At 38.2% G+C, this 21,336-nt stretch overlaps 1 protein-coding gene across 2 annotated transcripts in view; it reads right to left on the reverse strand.

Annotated features, from left to right (window-relative positions):
* Positions 1 to 4,189: 4,189 nt before the first annotated feature.
* The window catches only part of msi2a (musashi RNA-binding protein 2a), a 173,634-nt gene continuing 156,487 nt past the window's right edge, over positions 4,190 to 21,336 (reverse strand). For both annotated transcript variants that reach the window (XM_056271315.1, XM_056271316.1), the window contains exons 12-15: positions 19,627 to 19,806; positions 11,253 to 11,407; positions 4,817 to 4,893; positions 4,190 to 4,653 (exon numbers count right to left, since the gene is read on the reverse strand). In XM_056271315.1, coding sequence (XP_056127290.1) covers positions 4,852 to 4,893; positions 11,253 to 11,407; positions 19,627 to 19,806 — 377 coding nt within the window. In that variant the 3' untranslated portion in view covers positions 4,190 to 4,653; positions 4,817 to 4,851. The remainder of the gene's footprint in view (positions 4,654 to 4,816; positions 4,894 to 11,252; positions 11,408 to 19,626; positions 19,807 to 21,336) is intronic.

Consider the following 21,336-nt stretch of genomic DNA (forward strand, 5'->3'; position numbering starts at 1 on the left):
GAGCTCGTAGCGGGATGAATGATCTTTATCTCTGACAGAATCATATATTTGACCTGTCATCTCTTGATGAATGATTCTATAGGCTTGCTTGCGCCACATCTGTAGTTAATACCGTTCAGCTATTTTGGTGAACTCTAAAAAGATGAAACTTTAATAAGGTTCGTTTGACAGCATATATATGAGAACCATGTAGTTTTTATCTATCGATCAGAGGAAATATTTCTGAAACTAATAAAGATATGTGCGGCATTAGGTTTTATACCTCGACGGATTATTTGCCGGGAGTTATTGTTCGGCTTAAGCAAAATGTGGGTTTCTATTATACTCCAGCAGCTAAGCACAGCTAAAGCCTTAATATCCATTTATGAAGATATTCATTTTATATTCAGCAAAATTCATGAGGTAGAAAATGTTATTATAGACCCCATGAAAGCCAAAATGAGCCAATTGAGAAAGAAAGTTTGCATGTGCCTTCTGTGAGCATCGTCTCACCAACCAAACGCCGAAAGTATTTTTTCCCCTCTGAAGTCCACTGTTTTCATGACCATTGTCTTTTCACACAAAATGACTTGATTATCAGAAAACCTGATTAGCAAAGCCCCAGCCCAACTCATGCCATATAGGTTGCAGTGTAGGGCTGCTTTTTCACACCTGGAGGTCCGAAGCACAGACTTAATTTGTTACCATGTTGCATTTTCTTCCTGGTTCGGTTCCCTTTCACAAGGCAACATTTCAAAGTGTACCAAAATGTGTTTATGCAAGTCACATGTGTATAAAACGGTCCTCTTATTGGTCGGAGTTCAACTGTTTTCATTCCTCTGCGTCATCCATCAAAATGGACAGAGACAATCGCTCCGCTGGCTTTATATCCTTTGTCAGGATACACGCAAACACTTTTTCGAATGTAGCCTTGATTCCTGCTCTGAATGATCAATTAAATATATATTAAAAATATATTACATGTATAAAGCAGTTAGACTTCGTCAGGACAGCGTTCTTGCAATGCACGAAGAAGAGAAATTACTCAGATAAAGAGGCGCTCTTTGGTTTTCAGCCATAAAAACTCCAAATCAGACACTGCTTCTTGTATAATACATGAATTATGATACGGCTTAGTTGGTTGGTCCATTGGGTTGGATTGCTTTCAAACCTCAAGCAAACCCCCCCAGGGTTCGTTTTCAATCGGCCGAGACCACCTCGTTTAAGCGACCTCGGAGCGATTGTTTTGGTCTGGATCCGAGTGGGATTGGCGTGTTCATACATGCCTAAATGTAACAACTAAGGAAGAAAGCAATCCGGTCGAATGTGTTTTCGAATACCTCTGTGGTTGAAAGTGGACAAGCTCAAAAAGTTTTAGGGGCTGTTTACCTGTATTTAGCCTCATCCACTTGTGATCCGATTGACCAAAACACATCTTAATACCAGGTGTAAACTGGGCCTAAGATCTGATAATGACTTGGACTTAAAACGGGTTACAATACAAGCGACCTTAAAAGTCATGCACTGAATTCCCAAGCCAAATCCTTATGACCAACCCAACGTCAGGAAGGTCCGCTGACTGTCTGCATCAATAATAAAAGAGTGTGTCTGTTGAGTAATTATCGATCAGCAGCATCATTTCTATAAATGAGCCTGAACATCTGCAGCCTGCTTGGGAATCTTGACAGATCCAGTCCTCAAGTGTTTTCAGGTGAGTTTTAGCAGCATGACATCTCTTTAATAGATGGAGGAGCTGCTAGTGGCAGCATAAGACAGAGATCTCGATGAGACAAGGACGTGGAGGTCGTGACAGAGACACAGGCCACTTAGTGAGTTTAGACAGCTGGACAGGCCCGGAGATGTCCATTTATGAGTCAGAGCTGATGGGATGGACATGGCCAAATTTAGTTACAGGTCTAAAATGCAGGGCACCTCAAACGTCCAGATTTATTTATCAAAGAATCTTAAAAACTATCAGAGTTTCTACAAAAGTATTAGCAGCACAACGGTCTTCAACATGGTTGAAGATAAATGTTTCTTGAGCAGCAAATCAGTATATTAGAATGATTTCTGAAGGATCATGTGACACTGGAGTAATTACGCTGAAAAAATTCATGGGAATAATACAAATTTTAGATAGAAAAGTTATTTGACAGTATTACTGTTTTCAATTGTTTGCTAAAACTAAAGCAGCCTTGATTGATCATGAGACAAAAAAAAACAAAAAACGCACTACCCCAAACTTTTGAACGGTAGCGCACGGCACCTTACTTGCATGGTACGAACAATGTATTGTATAATGTAATATCTATCCTTTTGTTTTTAGAGGCCTTTTAAAAGCATAACAAGGACTCAAATTTTTCCATCTGTTGCTTTTCCTGTCCCAGCTCTAGTCACTAGTGAAAAGCCTGGGACTGTGTGCGCTCTTCAGCCAATCAGTGATGTCAGTGAACAACTGCGAGGTGAACGGGAACGCCAACAGACAGAGACCGCGCTCTTCAGGTAATATAGACCTCCTTTCTTCTAGCCTTTTTAAATCTATTAAATAGTACCAGCCTACGGCACAAAAAATGTTCACCAACTGCTGTGTCCATCACATCCATGTAAAGGTTTGTAACGCCTGACTTATGCCGCTCAAGCCTGTGTATAAAGTCAGCTAATTACTTAATTGTAAGCGTGTGTGTATTCAGTGTAATACTGAGAGATGATGGGGTAAAAAAGGATTTCTGGTCTCACATTTTGTTTAAACTTCTGTTAAATGACACTTTAAAAAGATAAATGAAGTCAGTCAACAACAACAACAACAACCACCACAAAAATAACCTGACTCAAAATTGAAATCACTGGACAAACATCTTGGTTTCATTTTTAATGATTAGTTTTTTTTACATTTGAACATTACAATAGTTTTCTTCCCTCGCTCCGTTCCCTTCGTTTGTTTAAATATTATTACGTGACTGGCTCTATAAATCTTTTCGAGGCTCGGGCGTTTAGAGCGTGTGCCTCTGGCCGCCACACTACACCAAATAAAACAGTTTACATCTGCAGCAGGAAAAAGAAAGACACATTTACATCAGAATATACATATCAGATCATTTAACATTAAAAATTTGCAATTTATATATTTATATATATGTTTGACCTAAAACAGCTTTTCAACTTGAAAAAGAAATCAGCAGCTCTGGGTTTCGGGTCAACATTTCTTTTTTCTTCAGTGTCTTCAACTGGCTGTATATTAAAATATGTCAATATTTCAGATAAAAGGTTCACTATGTCCTTGAAATGGAATCGGAGCACACCAGTAATAGATTGCTTTTCGTTTGGCTTCTTCTCAACCTGCGTTCTGGACGCCAGTGGCAGAAAAATAAAAAGCAACAATTTTTCATACATCAAATCTCCGTAAGGTCACTCGTGACAGCTAGCATGTGCAAAGAGAAAACTGCCATTCTTTTTGTACACAGTGCAAAGCTTCCTCCTCCGTACACTTGATTTACTCAGAATAAATGAAATCTCACAGGACTGAGGTATGATTCATTAGAAATGTTTGTTTGCTTCAGTCAAAAGTGAAATAAACTGCTTCGTTCACGTACAGTCCACGACAGGTTCCAAAATCAAGAGGAACGTCCTCTATTAGACAACATTAACAACAAGAGACAACATAGTAAGTTTCTTTTTTTTTTTTTTTCAAGAGTATAAAAATGTCTGAATGTGCAGAACACAGGAAAACGTCCTTTCGTTGATCACTACACACAGTGTGCTTTGGACGGGAGTGGTGTTTCTGAAACTCCACGGTGAATGAGGAAAGATTCAGCTCATGTTATGTCCGTGAGTATGCTGGTATCACACCTGTAAAATGATTCAGCTCGTGTCATGTGTATACACTAATTAGAAAAATCATGTTACTGGAGTTGTTTTTTTCTCACCATCATACGTCAATTAATTTCACCCTGAACTGGTTATATGCAGTGAAGTATATTTACAGTTACATTTTTCTCTTATATTTGAAACCACCATGTTTGAAAACAAACGTTACAGTATACTTTTTTTTTTTCTAAATGACAACAACAACAAACACAGATAGATAGATATAGATATATATAAAAAGGACCATAAAAATATTGGAGTCCTCTCCCTCTGTATTGCCCAAAAATAGGTCATTATGATCAACAATGAGACTTCACAATTAAAAACAGCTACTAAGATTAAGTAATTTTCTTTTTTTCTTTTTTTCAATGGATGAATGGCGTGGTGTCTTTCAGTGCGGCGTCTGTCCAAGTGTGCAAAATAATTTTTTTTTAACTGGCATCAAAATTGAGTCGGACAACACTTGTGAACACTTAAAATGAGCGAAGAACCTTAAAAGAATCGTGACAATCGCAACTGAATAATTCATTCATTTAAGTATTTTTCTCTAAAAGCCAAAGTCATTTAAAAAGCATACAGAAAGGGGACAAAAAAGAAAAGCAGGGAGTCCTGCAGTGACATGAGGGCTGGATTACTGTTAACAGCAGTTGTGATGTTTTGTTTTCTGAGATGTTTTTCTTCTTTATTTGGGTCCACCCCCCCTTGTCCTTTCACCAATCAGAACCTGTAGTGCTTGAAGTCTTTATGACATCAACTGTACATGAACCAATCAGAGACTCTGGCCATTTTCCCAGGGCCTCCAGATGAATTCTGGTGATTCAAAACAGATGACACACATTATAGAACAGGAAACCACGAACATTTGCTACCTCAAGTGTTTTTTTGGGTTTTTTTTAATCATTCTTGTTTAGACTATGAATGGCTACATAAAAGAATCAGAATTAGGTTTTCTGAAAGAGAAAAATGTGCATACCTTCAATGAGTTGGTGCTGCATCTTTGCTTCGCTTTCAGTGGTATCCATTTGTAAAAGCTGTGGCGATCAAAGGACCCTGAAAGCAGATAATGTGTAAGATGTTGAGCAGAATCATTGATATAGTGTGAATCTAACACAGAATAATTCACACGTTTCTCTTTTATGAACTGTCTGAGATTCATTCTTCTCTCATGTGCAGAATCAAAAACTCCACTTTAAGAGAACAATTATTCACAAATGATAAAAGTGCCAATAAAAGCTGTGATCTGAGTGTCACTGAGAGCAGACATCCTGATGAAGTAAAAAGCATGGTTAGTTTGGCGACAGCAGAAGTTTTAGATGCTGGTTTGTCCCTGGCACCACTGTTGAATTTCCATTTCAAATTGGATTTTTAAAAATTACTTTATTGGGATTACACAGACTAACAGAAACTTTGAATAAGCATCATAAAAATAATTTGTTCACTATCAACATTTCCATTAGTTTTTAAAGTGCCACTATTAGGCTATTTTAAAGGTTTCTATTTTTATTTCGCAGCTCTCCTACAACAGGTTTACATGAATGAATCCAAGGTCAAAACCACTATTTTACTCATAATATACATTGCACATCACCTCATTTCTCAAAGAGTTTGAAAACGGTTAGTTCAAAGATTCAGTCGCTCCAAACCCCTCTTTTCCGAAAGCCTACTCTGCTCTGATTGGTCAGACGGCCCAGTCTGTTGTGATTGGAAACTAAACACGCATTATCATATCTGAATTTCAGCTCCGGATCTTCCTCAGCGCTTGATACACAGTGATATGAACAGTAACGATGGTGTCGGTTTTACTCTATCAATTCCAGCTCGAATCCTAATCCTTTGGAAGTGCATGCAAAGGGGATTTGCAGCACTGAAAAGTGCATCTTCTCGACATGTCGTCAACACGAACCAAACTCTTCCAGACCTCAGCTACAACTACAGTGTTTGAGGGCGGGTCAAAGTAGACGACGTTCATGGGCAGCCAATGAAGACCATAGGCTGGCATTATGCAAATTTGTACAATGTTACGTAGGTATGTAACATGAAGTGAGACTTGAATTACTGACGAGTGACGACTCGTTTCGGCAGGTCAGAATCGATTCTTTCTTTTAGGAGACATTCATTTTATTTGTTATGTACTTCAACATTTAAAACTTTGCAGACCTTTTACATTCACAAACAGCTACATTACACACTGCATGAAAGGTAATATTTGAGAAAGAATAATAAGGGCACTTTAATATATTTTTATTTCATAAAATATATATTTTGTTTTTTTATAAACACCCTCTCATCCAGGAGATCTGTTTATGGCCAAACATCAGGAGTTGTTTACTAAAATGTGCTTTTTTTTAAATGCCATTTCTTTTATGCTACTTAATAAAGCTGCTACAATCCACATCAGAGTAACTCGGAGGTGTCTAAACATAAGGAAAATTCAAGAAGAAAACATATTTGCTGTGATTCCTCTTCCGTGGAGCTGATCAGTCCTGAATAAATAAATCCTGCCCATTGTCAGACTGAATTTGTGAACTTACAAACCCACACGGCTGATTTAGAGGGCAAAACGGCAACCTGTCAACAAGCCTTTCTGAGAAACACAGCCGCTTATCGGGCCTGTCATCAGACTATTGTGTGCATGGCAGGAGCGGATCTGTCTAATCCATACGAATAAATCAAAGTCGGTCTCACACCCGCTGCTTTAGAGGGCAGGAAGGAAAGGCTTTCTTAAGTTTATATTGGCTTTTCTACCAGGCTTCCTCATTTTAAGAATTGTGGGTAATAAAACTATTTTGTCTTGGACATGTGTTAAAACTACAAGTTTGAGAGAGAGGGAGAGAGAGAGAGAGAGAGAGAGAGAGGGAGAGAGGGGGGGGGGTTCCAGTAGGAGGTGAACTGGTGACACGAGTCAGAAAAATAAATGGAGACGAGCATTTTAGTTCTGCGTCATTTCCCGTGTTAATGTTCTGCACGGAGACATCAAGAACTACACACACACATCTATCAGTCCAGCTAAACGATCGCACACTACATTTGGAATTAATCACATAGCACAAAACGCTCTCGCTCAGAAACACACTAATGCCGATGAATAAAGTTATGAATTCATGCAGTGGCATGTTTTATTTAGATGCCAGGAGGCAGAAATGAAGAATAAAAGACTCAAGTTTCTGCCCACTTCAGTTTCTAACCAGCAGTTAATATTCCTGTCACCAATGAATTGTCTTTATACACAATAAACAGCTGTTTATTTGCAATTCTTCAACATTAGCAACCAATTTAACGAGGGTTTTTTTTTTATTCAAAGTGACTTCATTCTTGCAGAGCCAATCTCTAAACATAAATGTCTTGCTCAAGGGCCTAATAGTGAAAGTTAACAAATCAAGTTTGTAGAATCAAACCTTTTAATTACCAGCCAAGTACTTTAACCACTAGGCCAGTGGTTTTCATTCCTGGTCCTGGGGATCCACAGCTCTGCACATTCTGTATGTCTCCTTTATTTAACACACCTGATTCAGCTAATAAGATCCATAGCTGTGTTTAAGTTCACCTTTTTCATGCCCTTCATGAGTTGCTGTTGTAGATCTGCACAATTAACCGTTAAAAGATAGCGATCCCGATTCAAACATCCACACGATCTTATTCCAAAATGACAACAATTTGGTTATGTCTATAGTATTGGAATAAAAGTTTATAATTTGGATATAAACATTGATGTCTACGGTAGTGATCAAAATAGAGTAAGTAACCTTTTGAAAGTAACTTAACACTTTAAAGGGACAATGTGTACTTTATGTATTTTATTATTTAAAATCAATATTTTTATTCATAAATATGTCCTCAATGGTGTACAAATACCTCTGCCAATTATCTGACTTATCCTCGTAAACGAAGAATTTATTATCTTTATATACATGGGACGGGTAGGTCCACGGAGGCTTCCATGTAGTTCCGCCATCTTGAAAAACTATAATAGCAGAGAGGGACAAAAAGTACTATGCCAACGCCTTTCCACAGCGCGTTTTCGTTCAGAGCCAGTGTGATGTAACTGAACGCAGCAGACCGGAGGAGTAGAGCAGTGAGAGGCGCTTGTCACTGCCCCGGCAAGTTTAAAAGGCTGCATTGCAAATCCTCGTCGCCAGAAAAGTCCAAAAATAGATCGTAAAAGGAAACGTGACTGGAGATTACAAAAAACACGAGTTAATGTCGGGATAGCTTTTTCCAGGTGGATAGAGCTAATGCAGGAGAAAGATTTCAAAAGAGACGCTGAAGTCCTGCTTTCTTCTCGACAGGTCAATGTTACAGTCTTAATTACAAGCTTTTTTTCCATTGTTTGGTTGTGTACTTTATTTTATAGACAGATGAACATTTATAGTTAAAAGTTGATGATGATATCTAACAATGCACATACTTCAGAAAATATAACGAATAAAGAAGGCATAACTTACTTATTACAATAGTTCATGTTTTTCACAGTCAGTAATTCATCCTGTAACATTCGTTTGTTCGCTGGTCAAGTTGCAGTTTGTTTGAAATAACAATCCTGTTCACCCGAAGGAACACTCGACGAAGTGCTATTAAAAGACATCCTGTCATAGCTTTTTGGTACATAATGGCTACCGTAGATGCAACGGGCATTTGAAAAAGCGAGGTGCTGGAGAGCACAATTCGTTTGAATGCAAAATACATTTTCACCGCTAGATGGGAGAAATTCCTACACATTGTCCCTTTAAATAAAGATTGTATCAATTACATCGTTACACCAGTAGGTGGCGACAAGTGACTATTTGTCATTAAATCATTAAGTCAAAACATTCGTTCAAAAACACAGACTTCACTTGTTTCATTACTGGGTGAATCAATATGAGTGAGTCATTGAATCATTTATTAAAACTGATTTAAATTTTATTTAAATTCAACTTAAAGCTGCAGTCCGTAGCTTTTTTTTAGTTAAAAATTATCCAAAATAAATTGAGCAAGTACTTAACCAGCCATGGTTCAAAACTATCTGCTTGCCGTAGCTCGATTCAAAACGTTAAGCTTGTAATAATGTTTTTAATTCCAGTGGTACTGGTGGATGTCCGCGGGAGATTCGAGCATGTCTTTGCGTCATTACGTCACATCTGTACACATGAAGGAGTTTTGGCTTGTAGGCTATATTGCGTGTGAGGATGTTGGAGGTGGAGATTTATAGCCTTTTCTCACAGCACTTGATATAATTAAACTTATCAATTTGATGGCGGATCCAGAAAGGTTCAAACGACAATCACCAGTGACAACTAGAGATTCACCCGCTGTAAAATGCAAAAGACTTTGGACTTCGGAGTGGCTACAGAAAAAAAGAGACCGCAACCGGACCCATGCGAAAACAAGGATAATATCAGAAGGGCATTACATGTAGTCACGCAATGTTGATGTTGTTAACATTACAATTTGAGAACAAAGTATAATTTGCACGGTTTTACGTGATATGATAAGCGATCATTAGATTTAATCAGCGTGATTTACTGCAATGCTTTTTCCCCTTAGTTTGTCAGAACAAAAGTGGATGTTACTTACTAGTTCAGATGACATTTTCTGGTAAAAATTCTTATGTTGGTCATACTTCCAAAAAGTATAATCTGTGATTCTGAATGCCAGTATCCACACTGGCACGGTGACTGACAGCCGCACATTCTCCTCAAAACACTGGATTCATCCGCGCTGTGCCGTGCCGAGGCACAACCCACGTAAAGTTGAAAATTCCGCGAATAACTGCAATTGCAGATTTCGAACAGAGATGGCGACAAAGAGGAAAAACTGCGGACTGCAGCTTTAAATATATATTTTTAAATAGACAGCAGCAAATAACATTTTGTCAGAACCTCTAGTAAATTACGTTATTTTGTTTAGTTGTCTATTCAGAATCGAACAGAGGAGAATTCAGGAGAATTGTGATCTCATTTCTAATTTTCTAATATTCTCAATTTATCCAGAATCGTGCAGCTCTGTGATGTTGTGACATCTCAACCGTGTTCCATTGTGGTCTATGGATCTGCCTGAAGTGTACATACGAGTAGACTCTATCCCTTGGTCAAAACCAAGGGGTCGAGGGTCTGTCCAAAAACAAAAGTCCACTCGAAGTTGAACACACTTCAAAATGGCGGCAGGGATTCCTCGAGGGGAAGTGCTTAAGGAAGTTTGTGAGTGTCTAAAAGTCAAAAGCTGACCATGAACTGAAATAAGTGTGTCAGATATGAGAGACAGAGAAAATGTGCAGAGCGATGAGTCACCAGGACCAGGATTGAAAAACCACTGCACTGGGCATCATTTTTCTATTCTGATGGGAAAATCTCTCCGGTTCTGGCTCAGAAGTTTAGGAATAGTTCAGACAAAAATGATATTTCTGTCATTTTGGCATTCTTGGCACATGTTGGTTATGAGACATTTGAGAACAATGAAAACTAAAGTAAATGTTTATTCCTCAAACCAAAATGCGACAAAAGTATTGTCTGATTTCTGAAGACTTTGAATATACCATCGTATGGATCGCTATTATGGTGATTGTTTTAGGAGCTTCTATAAAAAAAAAAAATCTTATCAAGGTTTGGAACAGCAAAATGAGTAAATGATGACAGAATATTTAACTAATCCACCACAATTACATCTCTATCATTCTTTACCTTTCATATACAGCAGATGAAAACAGGCCTCAAAGCAGATCAGCCTCAAGCAACAAAACTGTAGAAATCTGCTGCAAACACTCGCATAAATCAAAACGTGCTTCAGTTAGTTAAGAAACTGATTTGTGAGAACAGGGTGAATAATTTAATTTCAATTTGGCACCTCATTATAAATGCTTTCTTCTTCAAATTGAGATCCGTGCTGACACCGAGCCGCAACCTGACGTCCGTGACATGTGCAGACAGAATCCGTGCGCTCCCCGATAAAAGCCAATTAAAGCAAGTTTTTGTGCAACGCAGGGGCTTTTGTTTGGAGACGGTGTCAAGAGCATCTGCTAGTTACAGGGACATCTGATTTTTGACAATTTGCTCATTTCCAACCATGGCAGCTTTTCGCTTTCTCTAAACTGTTTGTGATGCTTTTATTCCCCAAACAAAACATCAGCGAGACGAGAAGTGTCAGTCTAACGGAGACTCGTGACTCATTGGGGTATTTTTGAACATGTGGAATGGAACTAATTCCTCTGATATTCTTTTTTTTCTTCTTTCTTTTTTTTTCCAGTGCTGCGTTTCTAAATTGCTGCGCTGACAATCAAGCCCTTGGCATAAAAAAGTGAGTCACGATGGAGGGAACAGCCAATCAGACACTTATTTCTCAGTTGGAGGTTGAATAGAATTAAAAACTATGATGGACAAAAGTGAGAACTTTCTCTGTACTTTTGGATGTCTTGAGTGAAAGAGCGCTGTACTCACTGCGATACTGTGATTGAACCCGGAGCCCGGCTGGGGGCTGGCAGCACTGATGTAATTTCCCACAGCTGAGTCCTGACTGCTGGGGCCGTACAGGTCTGCCACGGGTCCAGGACTGTTTGCACCGGGGAAACCTCCAGGCCGAGGAGGGTTAGCACCTGTACAAGACACACACACACATCAGATCCATGATACATCAAATGTCAGTCACTAAGGTGGCAGAGACAGTTTCCAGCACAGAGAATCATGGGAAAGAATACATACACTACCGTTCAAAAGTCTGGGGTCAGTAAGATATATATTTTAAAAGAAAATAATACTTTTAATCAGGTGAAAGTAAAGACATTTATAATGTTACTAAATATTTATATTTAAAATCAACGCTTTTGAACTTTGTATTCAAAGAATATTTAAGTGTATCATAGTTTCCACAAAAACATGAAGCAGCAAAAACTCTTTTCAACATTGATAATAATAAGAAATGTTTCTTTCTCACTAAATCAGCATATTAGAATGATTTCTGAAGGATCATGTGACACTGAAGACTGCAGTAATGATGCTGAAAATTCAGCTTTGCCATCATTTTGAAACATATTCAAACTAGAGTATGACACATTACTTGTATGGTATGAACACTTTTTTATTGAGTAATGACCATTATAACAATGCGAATGTGTTTAAAGCTAAATAACATCTTCAGGGGCTGTTCAGAAGTTCTTCCATTGCTTGTTCTGTTTAAAAAAAAAAAGTTGTTGGACTATGCAAACTACATGGGTATCTTTGATAATTGTAAGGAGTTTTCCATGAGCACCGTGTTTTTAAGACACCTGCATTCTGTCCACTTGTTCGGTTTTTAAATACAAAAATGTACTTTATGAACCGCCTTCACAATTGGACAGCATATAGATTAAAAACACCCACAACATTTATGCAAAACAGCAAGCAGCCTGGTCTGATCGAATGCCGTTCAGCAGGTCTGATCGAAGGACAGGGAGAAATGCAGGCTTTCCTGCTGTGCTGAGCACGCTGTGAGCTGAGATTTCAAATGAGTATGAACACGCATGTAAAGATCGAGCTTCCTTCGTGACTGCTCATTTCCTAAATCTCTCTTCACAGTGACGGAGTTACAGTTGGAGTTAGAGAGACCTCCCAACAACTAAACATCAGTGACTGCAGTCACCACAGGTGTAAACTAGAGAAAGAGCTGCACGTGTATGATGTAGGCTTGCTGCGGTAGCACACGGATTACATTACTTGCACATCACAGCACGCAGCATTTATTAATTAAAATAAAAACCATTTAGTTCAACTTCAGTTGGACGACGGACGCTACAATTAGAAATTGAAAGCGACTGCTCTGCCCCATACAGTGCAGCAAGAGTCCGATTTCCCGCATCACGTGGCAAGAGTAAAGCCCAATTTATACTTCTGCGTTGAACTCACTCTGTAGCTACGTCGCAGGCTGTGTGTAGCACGCGTACCCTGACGCGCACCTCTCCAAAAATGTAAATTCTACGCGGACCACAAGCGCTGTGATTGGTCTGTGAGCACAAATTCTAAAGTGAAAGTGAAAATCGAGTATCTCAAGAATTAATTTAGATATTTGAATATATAGAAATAAATATTAAGTTCAGCAATATTTTTTATTTAGCAGTATTTAACCCCCTGGGGTCGGCTATCGCGCCGGCGCGATTGTCTCGCTTTTTTTCTTATCAGTGCAAAAGAGACTCAAAATACTCGGTTGATTTTGATCTTACATATAAGTGCGATACATCATTAGATCCTGTTAAGTTTCTATTTTTTTTGTGGATACTCACAATAAAAACAAAGTGTTGTGCTTTTCACCAAATAAAGAAAAACAAACATGATGCGAGTTCTGCGTTCTCTCTGTCAGTGAAGTCCATTCTGAAACGCGTCCTAAGATTAACTGTAACTCCGCGATTACTTGTCACACAGGCACGAGAGATTTTTCTTTATGAAGCTTGAATTCTCTTCTTTTAAATGAAGTAATTTATATAAAAAAACAAATATTCTCAGTTTATGCAATCTGTATGAAAAGAGAGTGCTGTCAGTATTTTTTTTCCCAGCTCATTACACTTCATTACGCGTTAATCTGACACGCCCACGGAGGGCGCTATTCAAATGCAAATGTCGAGGCAACCCATGACAATGCCCACATCAGCCATTCCACCGCGGCGGTAAAATGTGTGGTGTATTTGCTGCCTTTTACCGCTAAGAGGCGCTACAATCATAGACTCTGAAAAGTGTTCGTTTATTCCGGTTTATTCTCTCTAATGCGTAATCTGCTGCCGCACCGCGCTGATTCAGAGCGATTGAAAGCTGGTAGCAGAAGAATTCAACAAGTGAAACGTAGTTAAAATAATTCATAATCACAATACTGAAATTAGGCTACTGAAATGTAATTGAATAAATAATGAAAACATTTCAACATAAAACATTGCAATAAAAACATTTAGGCTACATCAATGAGGCTTTACAACTTTATCAGCGTACAAACGGTAGCTCAATGATCAACGCAACAACACGAGCTTCGAGGAGCTTCAATAGACCCGAGATCGAATCTCAGTGTAGCATAGGCCTACATGTTGTTAACCGATGTTGTCCTACAGCGTTTATATTTTCCCACCTTGATGCTTAAATAGGTAACTGTTTATATCTGTTTACTTATATAAAGTCAAGAGTTTTGTTTGATTATCATTACAACATAAATTTGCTACATTCCTGTAGAACCACAGCCGCTGCACAAACGACAAAAACTGATGATTGTCAGCCGATTGCATCAGAAAATGAAAATGAAGAAGCTCGTCTTTAGTCTGCTAAATTATTTTGTAATGTAAAAGACCACTAAAATTACTTAAGTTCGAAACCAAGTTCGAACATTTCAAGGTTTAAATTTTTAAATTTAAAACAGGGTTGCATCAGGTTTAGAGTTTATTTCTTTTGCGATGCAAAATAAGAAACACTAGGCTAATCTTATTCTTGCGACATTTTAAATTTGTATTGCCAAAGAAATTACAGCTAAATTAAACAATTAAAACAGTACAAAACGAAAATTGTCCAAAGAAACATAATTAAATTAAAAACATGCGTTTCTCTTTGCCTCTCTCGCGCTCGATCTCTTTTTAACAAGTTTATTTAGTCTCCCTCGCTGCGTGCACCGGGTCTCTCTCGAAATTAAACATTTCAGGGTAAAAACACATCATACCGCTGATAATACTGTATATGTCGCTGCGTGTCAGCCATACAAATCACGAAAAAATTATTTAACCTTTAATTGTTGCTTCAAAGACACAGCATGCCTTGTTGAATTCACCTTACAATAACTTCAATTGAAATTTTGTGTGAAAAAAACTTTAAATAGGCTACAATAAATAAACTACAATATTTATAATTTAATAAGATATGGGGTCTACATTTGGACACAGATTTATCCTTACAATAATTTTGCCTGCTCATCAGGCTGGCTATCCGACACTCTCCATATGAAAGAGGAACATTAACACCTTTGTCCAGCAACTGTCCCTCCAACCCCCCACAGGCTATCGGAGTCTGAGGCTGACTTAACACAAAGAGAAGTCGCAATTCACACTTAAATCGCTATTCTAGACAGTGTTGATAATGAAGGAATTAAATGATTTAAGTTATGTAGCCTAGTGATATTTCTGTCATAAAAGTTTATTACTAAATATTTCATTATTTCAATAATTGATGAAATAAAACTGGTTTGGGCCAGCTTTTTCCAAGTAAAACTAAATATAATCTGAAAAAACGCATGTTAATTTGTTGTCATGAACAAAATGTTCAACTCAATATTAAATTCTACAGGGATCTTTGGATCCTTACAAGGCATGCAATTTGTGAATTAAGTTTTTATTTTATTTTGTATTATTCAAATAAATATCGAAACACGGTGCTTCGTGGTAATGCTGCTAAATTAAATAACATTTATAGAATAATTATGAACTTAAATGAAACAATATCGCAACATTTCGACAAATACATTATTTGATCTGTTTTTACATTTTAATTCAGGGCGATTTAGCCTACATTTAATTAGAGCGAGATTTTCACCCTTGTCTTGTCATTTTCTCATTGGGAAGCGCTTACATTACATGTTTGAGTAGATCCTCTGTACCTCTCGTTTTCATATGGATTAGCCTACACAATCAGATAACATTTATTAGCCTAAATATTTAGACATTTAAAGGCTTTAGACATAGCCGATTTCTTATCGTGACTGAGCTGAAGTGGCTTTCGGTTAATTTTTTGTGACGCGCAGTTCCCGAAGACAGACTACAGATATACTGTTTTTGTCGTTAGCCTATATGAATACAAGTTTACAGTTTTGAACGATGTAAGCTACTCTACTCTTATCTGTATGAGAGAAGCAGGGATGTTTAGACCAGAAGGAAATCCTAGTCCCCCCTGGCAAATCACACTTTACTTAAAACCATGTTTTTTAAAACTCTAGGTTGTAGGGAACAGACCTCTCTGCCATGCGCGCGCACGGTTTGGAGCACAATATCTGTCTCGCATGCACGCTCGCTCTAGATAGATTACGGGATATTTTAACTAATTTGCGGTATAACTAGTCGATCACGAGTGGCTCAACAGGTAGATCTATAGATAAACTATATATTTTAGGAATGTGACCGACCGGGTTGACACTTCAGCGGGAGAAATCGGGGGTGTGGCGTGAGAGCGTGAGATTTGGGTCAATTGCGTGAGAGTTGGCAGCCCTGAAAAAAAAAAATATATATATATATAGGCTATATATAATTATTTTTTTTACAGAACTGCTTTTGAAATTACGATTGGTAGCCTATTATTATACAGATGCAAAGTTGTTCTGTTGGATACTATTTTGTTCCTTAGTGTAAAATGGAAATGCATGATAATTGTATTTTATAAATATAAGCAAAAAAAACTGTATGGTGTAACAGAGTTTTAGAGCTAGACAAATCTAAATATAAAATTTATAGCAGACCATGTTTGTGCGGGATTTGAACCCGTGTCATCTTGATGATGAACCGTAAGTTCTACCGCTCGGCTATGAATTTTCTCACTGAGAAATACCCAAACGTCTGTTTCTCACATGAGCGATTTTTTCATTTAGCCTGTGAGTGTAGGCCTATACTTTAGCCTTTTACAGTTTTAAAAGATTATATCTTATCTGTATGACCAACAATTACGGAGTAGGCTATAAATGTTTGTTGTAGGCTTATTTGGAAATTACCATAACTTGTAGTATTTCATCCTTAGGCTACAGACATTAGCCCCATTACGTTTTGCTAAATGTCCCTTTGCGCCACCTGGCGGTCGTTTCACGAACGACTTTGAAATGCGACTGGTTTATTTTTACCGCGGTGGATGGCTAAAAATGGTATGTGGATGGCTAAAAGGTGTGACTAAAAATGTGCTTTTGGCTTTCATTTATATTTTGATTGTTTGTATATATATATATATATACATACACTACCGTTCAAAAGTTTGGGGTCGGTACGATTTTAAATACTTTTAAAAGAATTCTCTTCTGCTAACCATGGCTGCGCTTATTTGATTAAAAATACAACAAAAATCAGTTATAGTATTAAATATTATTCCAGTGTAAATCAGCTGTTTTCTGTGTGAATATATAGTAAAGTGTAATTTATTCCTGTGATCAAAGCTGAATTTTCAGCATCACCAGTGTCAGTGTCTTCAGTGTCAAATGATCCTTCACAAATCAGTATAATATGAGGATTTGATGCTCAAGAAACATTTATTATTATTATCAATGTTGAAACAGTTGTTGGTCTGTCAGTTGTACAGTTTTTTTTTTTTTTTTTAGGATTCTTTGATTAATAGGGTTAGGGTTGGAATCTTTTGTAACATTATAAATGTCTTTACTGTCACTTTCGATCAAATTAATTATTCCTTGATAAATAAAAGTATTGATTTCTTTCCTCCAAAAAATAAAAATAAAATTCTCACTGACCCCAAACTTTTGAACGGTAGTGTATATATATATATGTGTGTGTGTGTGTGTGTGTGTGTATACATATTTATTTATTTATATATATATATTGTCCTTGCATTCTTTCTTGTGTGACACCACTGAATGAAAGGCTCATTAGTATGCAGTCTGCTCAGGTGAGAACTGCCTAATTATTCATGAGGGGGTTGGGCCGTTCCGCCCATCCGCATATTGCCTTTGCAAACAAAAAAATGTTTTTCACAATTTAAAACAATCTATTGTTTTATGTGAATGATTAGGCAGAATGATTTTCAGATCAATTCGAAGCAAAAACTCTAGGCAACAACATCCACTAGTCAAAAGTCTTGTGGACAGATATTTAGTATGTTATTTGTGGCCTTATATTAGAAACTTTATTTTTTAGTTTTTTCAATAACCACGCATAAACAATATTCTCTCAACAATACAAACATGTATTAACATGTTGTTCACATATTATGGTAGCCCTGTGTGTGCTATATAGAGTGTAATTTCACCTGTGCCATTAATATGTTTATAAGCAACTGAAAAAAGCAGAAATGTCAGAGCATACCAAAACATCTCAAGGACCCTGAAAACACCTCAGACCCCAGAGGGTTAATACTGTGGCTTTTGGTAAATGACATAGATTGTGTTAAATTAGTGATGACAGACTAACTCTCCTCCTGTCTCTGGCCGTGTTTCCCATGTCTTACCAGAGCTCTACGGCTTACCTCGCTTGTACAGTCCTTTTTTGTGTGTACTGTAATCTTTCTTCCATATAATTGCTGGATTCTGTAAAGGTGCTGTGCTTTCTCTCGCTTTGCCAGAAATAGGATTTATGCTCCAAATTAAACCCTGGGGCTAAACCGTTACTGCTATTAGCTTTAATAGCTAAACATGACTTACATTTATTGGCTTTGACTGGTAGCTTAGCAGCACCCATGCTAATTAAACCCGCCGGCCTGCGATTACGCAGCGTGTTTTGGAGACACAGGTGACTCATCTGTCCCGCTCCAGCTCCCAGCATTGGGGTTTTAATCGATGTCACCCTGCACATGCTTTGGCGGGATAACAAAGTGTTTTTGCTGAGCGGGGACAGACTTAGAAACAGATACTATCTAACACAAAGCTACACACCAATGGTGTCAGTATTGACCCCCGAAAGACCCACAATGCATTGACTGTGTCCAAGTTGCCACAGCAACGAGCATACAAGAGACATTTGGACGGACCTTCATATCAGGTAGCGCGTCTGTATTTAATAGAGCTATCTGGAAACGCTCTAAACCCATACTGAAAGCAATATTAAGGTCATAAATTGAAGCAGCAAAATCGTAGATGAGTTTCTGTTTCCAATGCCAACAAAAAATAAAACTAAAGAATATATTTTGTTGTTGTTTAGCTGGAGAAATGTGTCAAAATCTAGCAAGAAGGAACCGATGAAAAGACTTGTTGCAGAAGTGGGAGGCCAATACAACAAAATATGTAGCAAATCATTGACTGATCTGAACTCACAGATTTTATTCTTTAAATACTTGTCTAAATGCATTTCAGAGATCTTAAAGTCAACAGTAATGGTGTCCCCAACACATTTACTTCCATAATGTGACACATTGCAGCGAATGAACAAGAACACTAATGGGTTTTTTTCTTCCATTTAAATCATGTACTCTTAGGAATGGATTTAGCTTTAGCCTTTGCACTGAGTCCAAAGTTAACGGCAGCAGAATGAGCACAGGTTGGGCTCAAGGCCAAACCTACTTCATCTATGTAATCGCTGGTGTAAAGCGGGAGGACTACAGACATTTTCCTGTTGGCTGCCAAATGAAATGAGGCAAAGAGAAGTAGGACAGAAGGAGCTGAATCTCAAAGATCCACGACACCTGGCCTGGCACTGATTAGGACCGCACCGCAGATGGGTCACACAACGCGTGACTTCACTGGCTCTTTCAAAACAATGAGGCTTAACGTGCATCAGACAGTCCACAGATTCAAACCATGACTGGAGGGTGGTTTTAAATCTGATTTCTAAGAGAATCTCAAAATCAACGTAGGAACAGACTGAAATGAGTCAACCCTATATTATACTTCATTCACAGATGTTGTACAGTACGTATTTAAGATATATAAATAATATATGATAAAGTATTTTATCCTAACAATGCCTAAGTATTTTATGAAGCATTGTTAGGAGTGATCTCAGACAGGTAGGACTGATTTCTTTGCACTAAAACATGAGGTACATGAGTGGGATGTCTCTGTATGTAAAAAAAAAAAACATAAGGACACTCTTGTAATATTAAGGGGTATTTCCAAATATATCATAATGAATGGGTGTTAGAAGGAGAACATGTCTATGACAAAATACGCCATGCACACCTGAGCTCTTGAAGTGGTCCGGGCTTGGGTGGTGCTGGGAGGGTGAGTTGCAGGTGGAGGTGACGTGCTCACTTTGCAGCATCTGACCCGTATGGGGCCCCAAGGTGGCATAGTCGGCAAAGGAGCAGGGAGCGGGCCGCTGGTCACCGGGGCCAGAATAAAAGCCGTAATCGGGGAACCCTAGGAAATACATAGAGGAGATGAGACGCGGCCATTGATGCACATGACACTATATGATACAAAAAAAGATGAATGACTGACAGGTGACGACATGAGGCTGAATGATGCCCACATACACTCAATTTGTTAGTAGTTACACAGCATGATGCCCACTAAACCAAAGATGCTAGCAAAGATCTTAAGAGATACCTATGAGTGAACACATTAGATATGGTGGATAGGATACAGTGAGAAATAAAACGCTGTCACATTCAGCGTGTGGTTCAACAAACTATCATTGATGTTTATTGGCCATAAACATAAAAAAAGTATGTTAAACCTTAACAGACACACTTTTCATCAGGATGGCAGATTATGAACGCCTCAGAGGACATTATTTGATGGCTCTAGCTAACATTTATAGCTGGTCTCTTTAATCCTATGTGCGGGTTTGATATACAGAGACCATGAAATGTCATCATTGGCCTTCTAAAAAGAGCAAGATGATCCAATCAAAGAAAGCCAGGATCCACCGCACAGGCTTTTACATCTTGCGTCTCCCCTGCCGCATGTTTGCTTTTCATTGGGGTCTGGGACCTGCAGGAGCGTCCTGGAGTAGTGCCGAACATCACAGAGCTGATTATGCCCTCAACAGCTGCCAAAAGTAATCTGAATCTCTAAGTAGCTTCTCTTTCATCAGCTTCGCAACTTTCCCTCACCGTCCGCGGTTTGTGGGCAAAACGCCTGCCTGTCAAATTACACTCAAGTGTTGAGGAATGGCACAACTCCAACACCGCCTGCTTTCTGGAAATCATGACTTGAGGAATCACAGAAATGTGCCGCTGTAATGATCCCAATTACATCTCTGTATAAACTCGAGCTTCATGTGTACTCATACAAAAACACATATATGTATATAGCCCAGACAGACTTGTGGGTTCTTTTTTTACCCCGATTTTTTCTCAAACTGTTGAATTGAAAGCTTAAACACATTTAAGGAACCGTTTGCCCAAACCTGTAAAATTCAGAAAATTCTGCCATCATTTATTCATGTCATTCCAAATCTATACGATTTTCTTTCTTCTGAGCAACACGAAAGTTTTTAGTTTTTTTGTCCATAGAATGAGGGTCAGTAGGGTCCTATGTTGTTTGTGACCCAATTGAAAAAAACAACAACAAATATATTCTCAAATTATCTTTTATCATACTGGTTTGAAATGAGAGTAAGTAAATTATAACAGAATTTTCTTTTTAGGCTGAACCATTCATTTAAACGAAGCTGAGAGCATTCTTATAGGCAGTTAAAACCAATGTGTTCAACATTATGAATGCCCACCAATCCAATTCTACAGAAATCTGTGGAGCTTCCTATGGAGTTCTGTGTGGGACACACTGGGGCTGTTCCAGGTCAACACTAGGCATCCTGGGTCTTTAATGAGTCTTTTAGATCGTTCTCTCCCCACCCTGCACTGTTATTCAGGACTAAACCGACTTTCACGCTCGATCTCAACTACGAAAAAACATCAACAACAACAACAAAAACCCCAGCAA

The sequence above is a fragment of the Rhinichthys klamathensis genome, unplaced genomic scaffold, assembly GCF_029890125.1.
Source record: "Rhinichthys klamathensis goyatoka isolate OS25496 unplaced genomic scaffold, OSU_Roscu_1.1 h1tg000314l_1, whole genome shotgun sequence".
NCBI classification, from domain to species: Eukaryota; Metazoa; Chordata; class Actinopteri; order Cypriniformes; family Leuciscidae; genus Rhinichthys; species Rhinichthys klamathensis.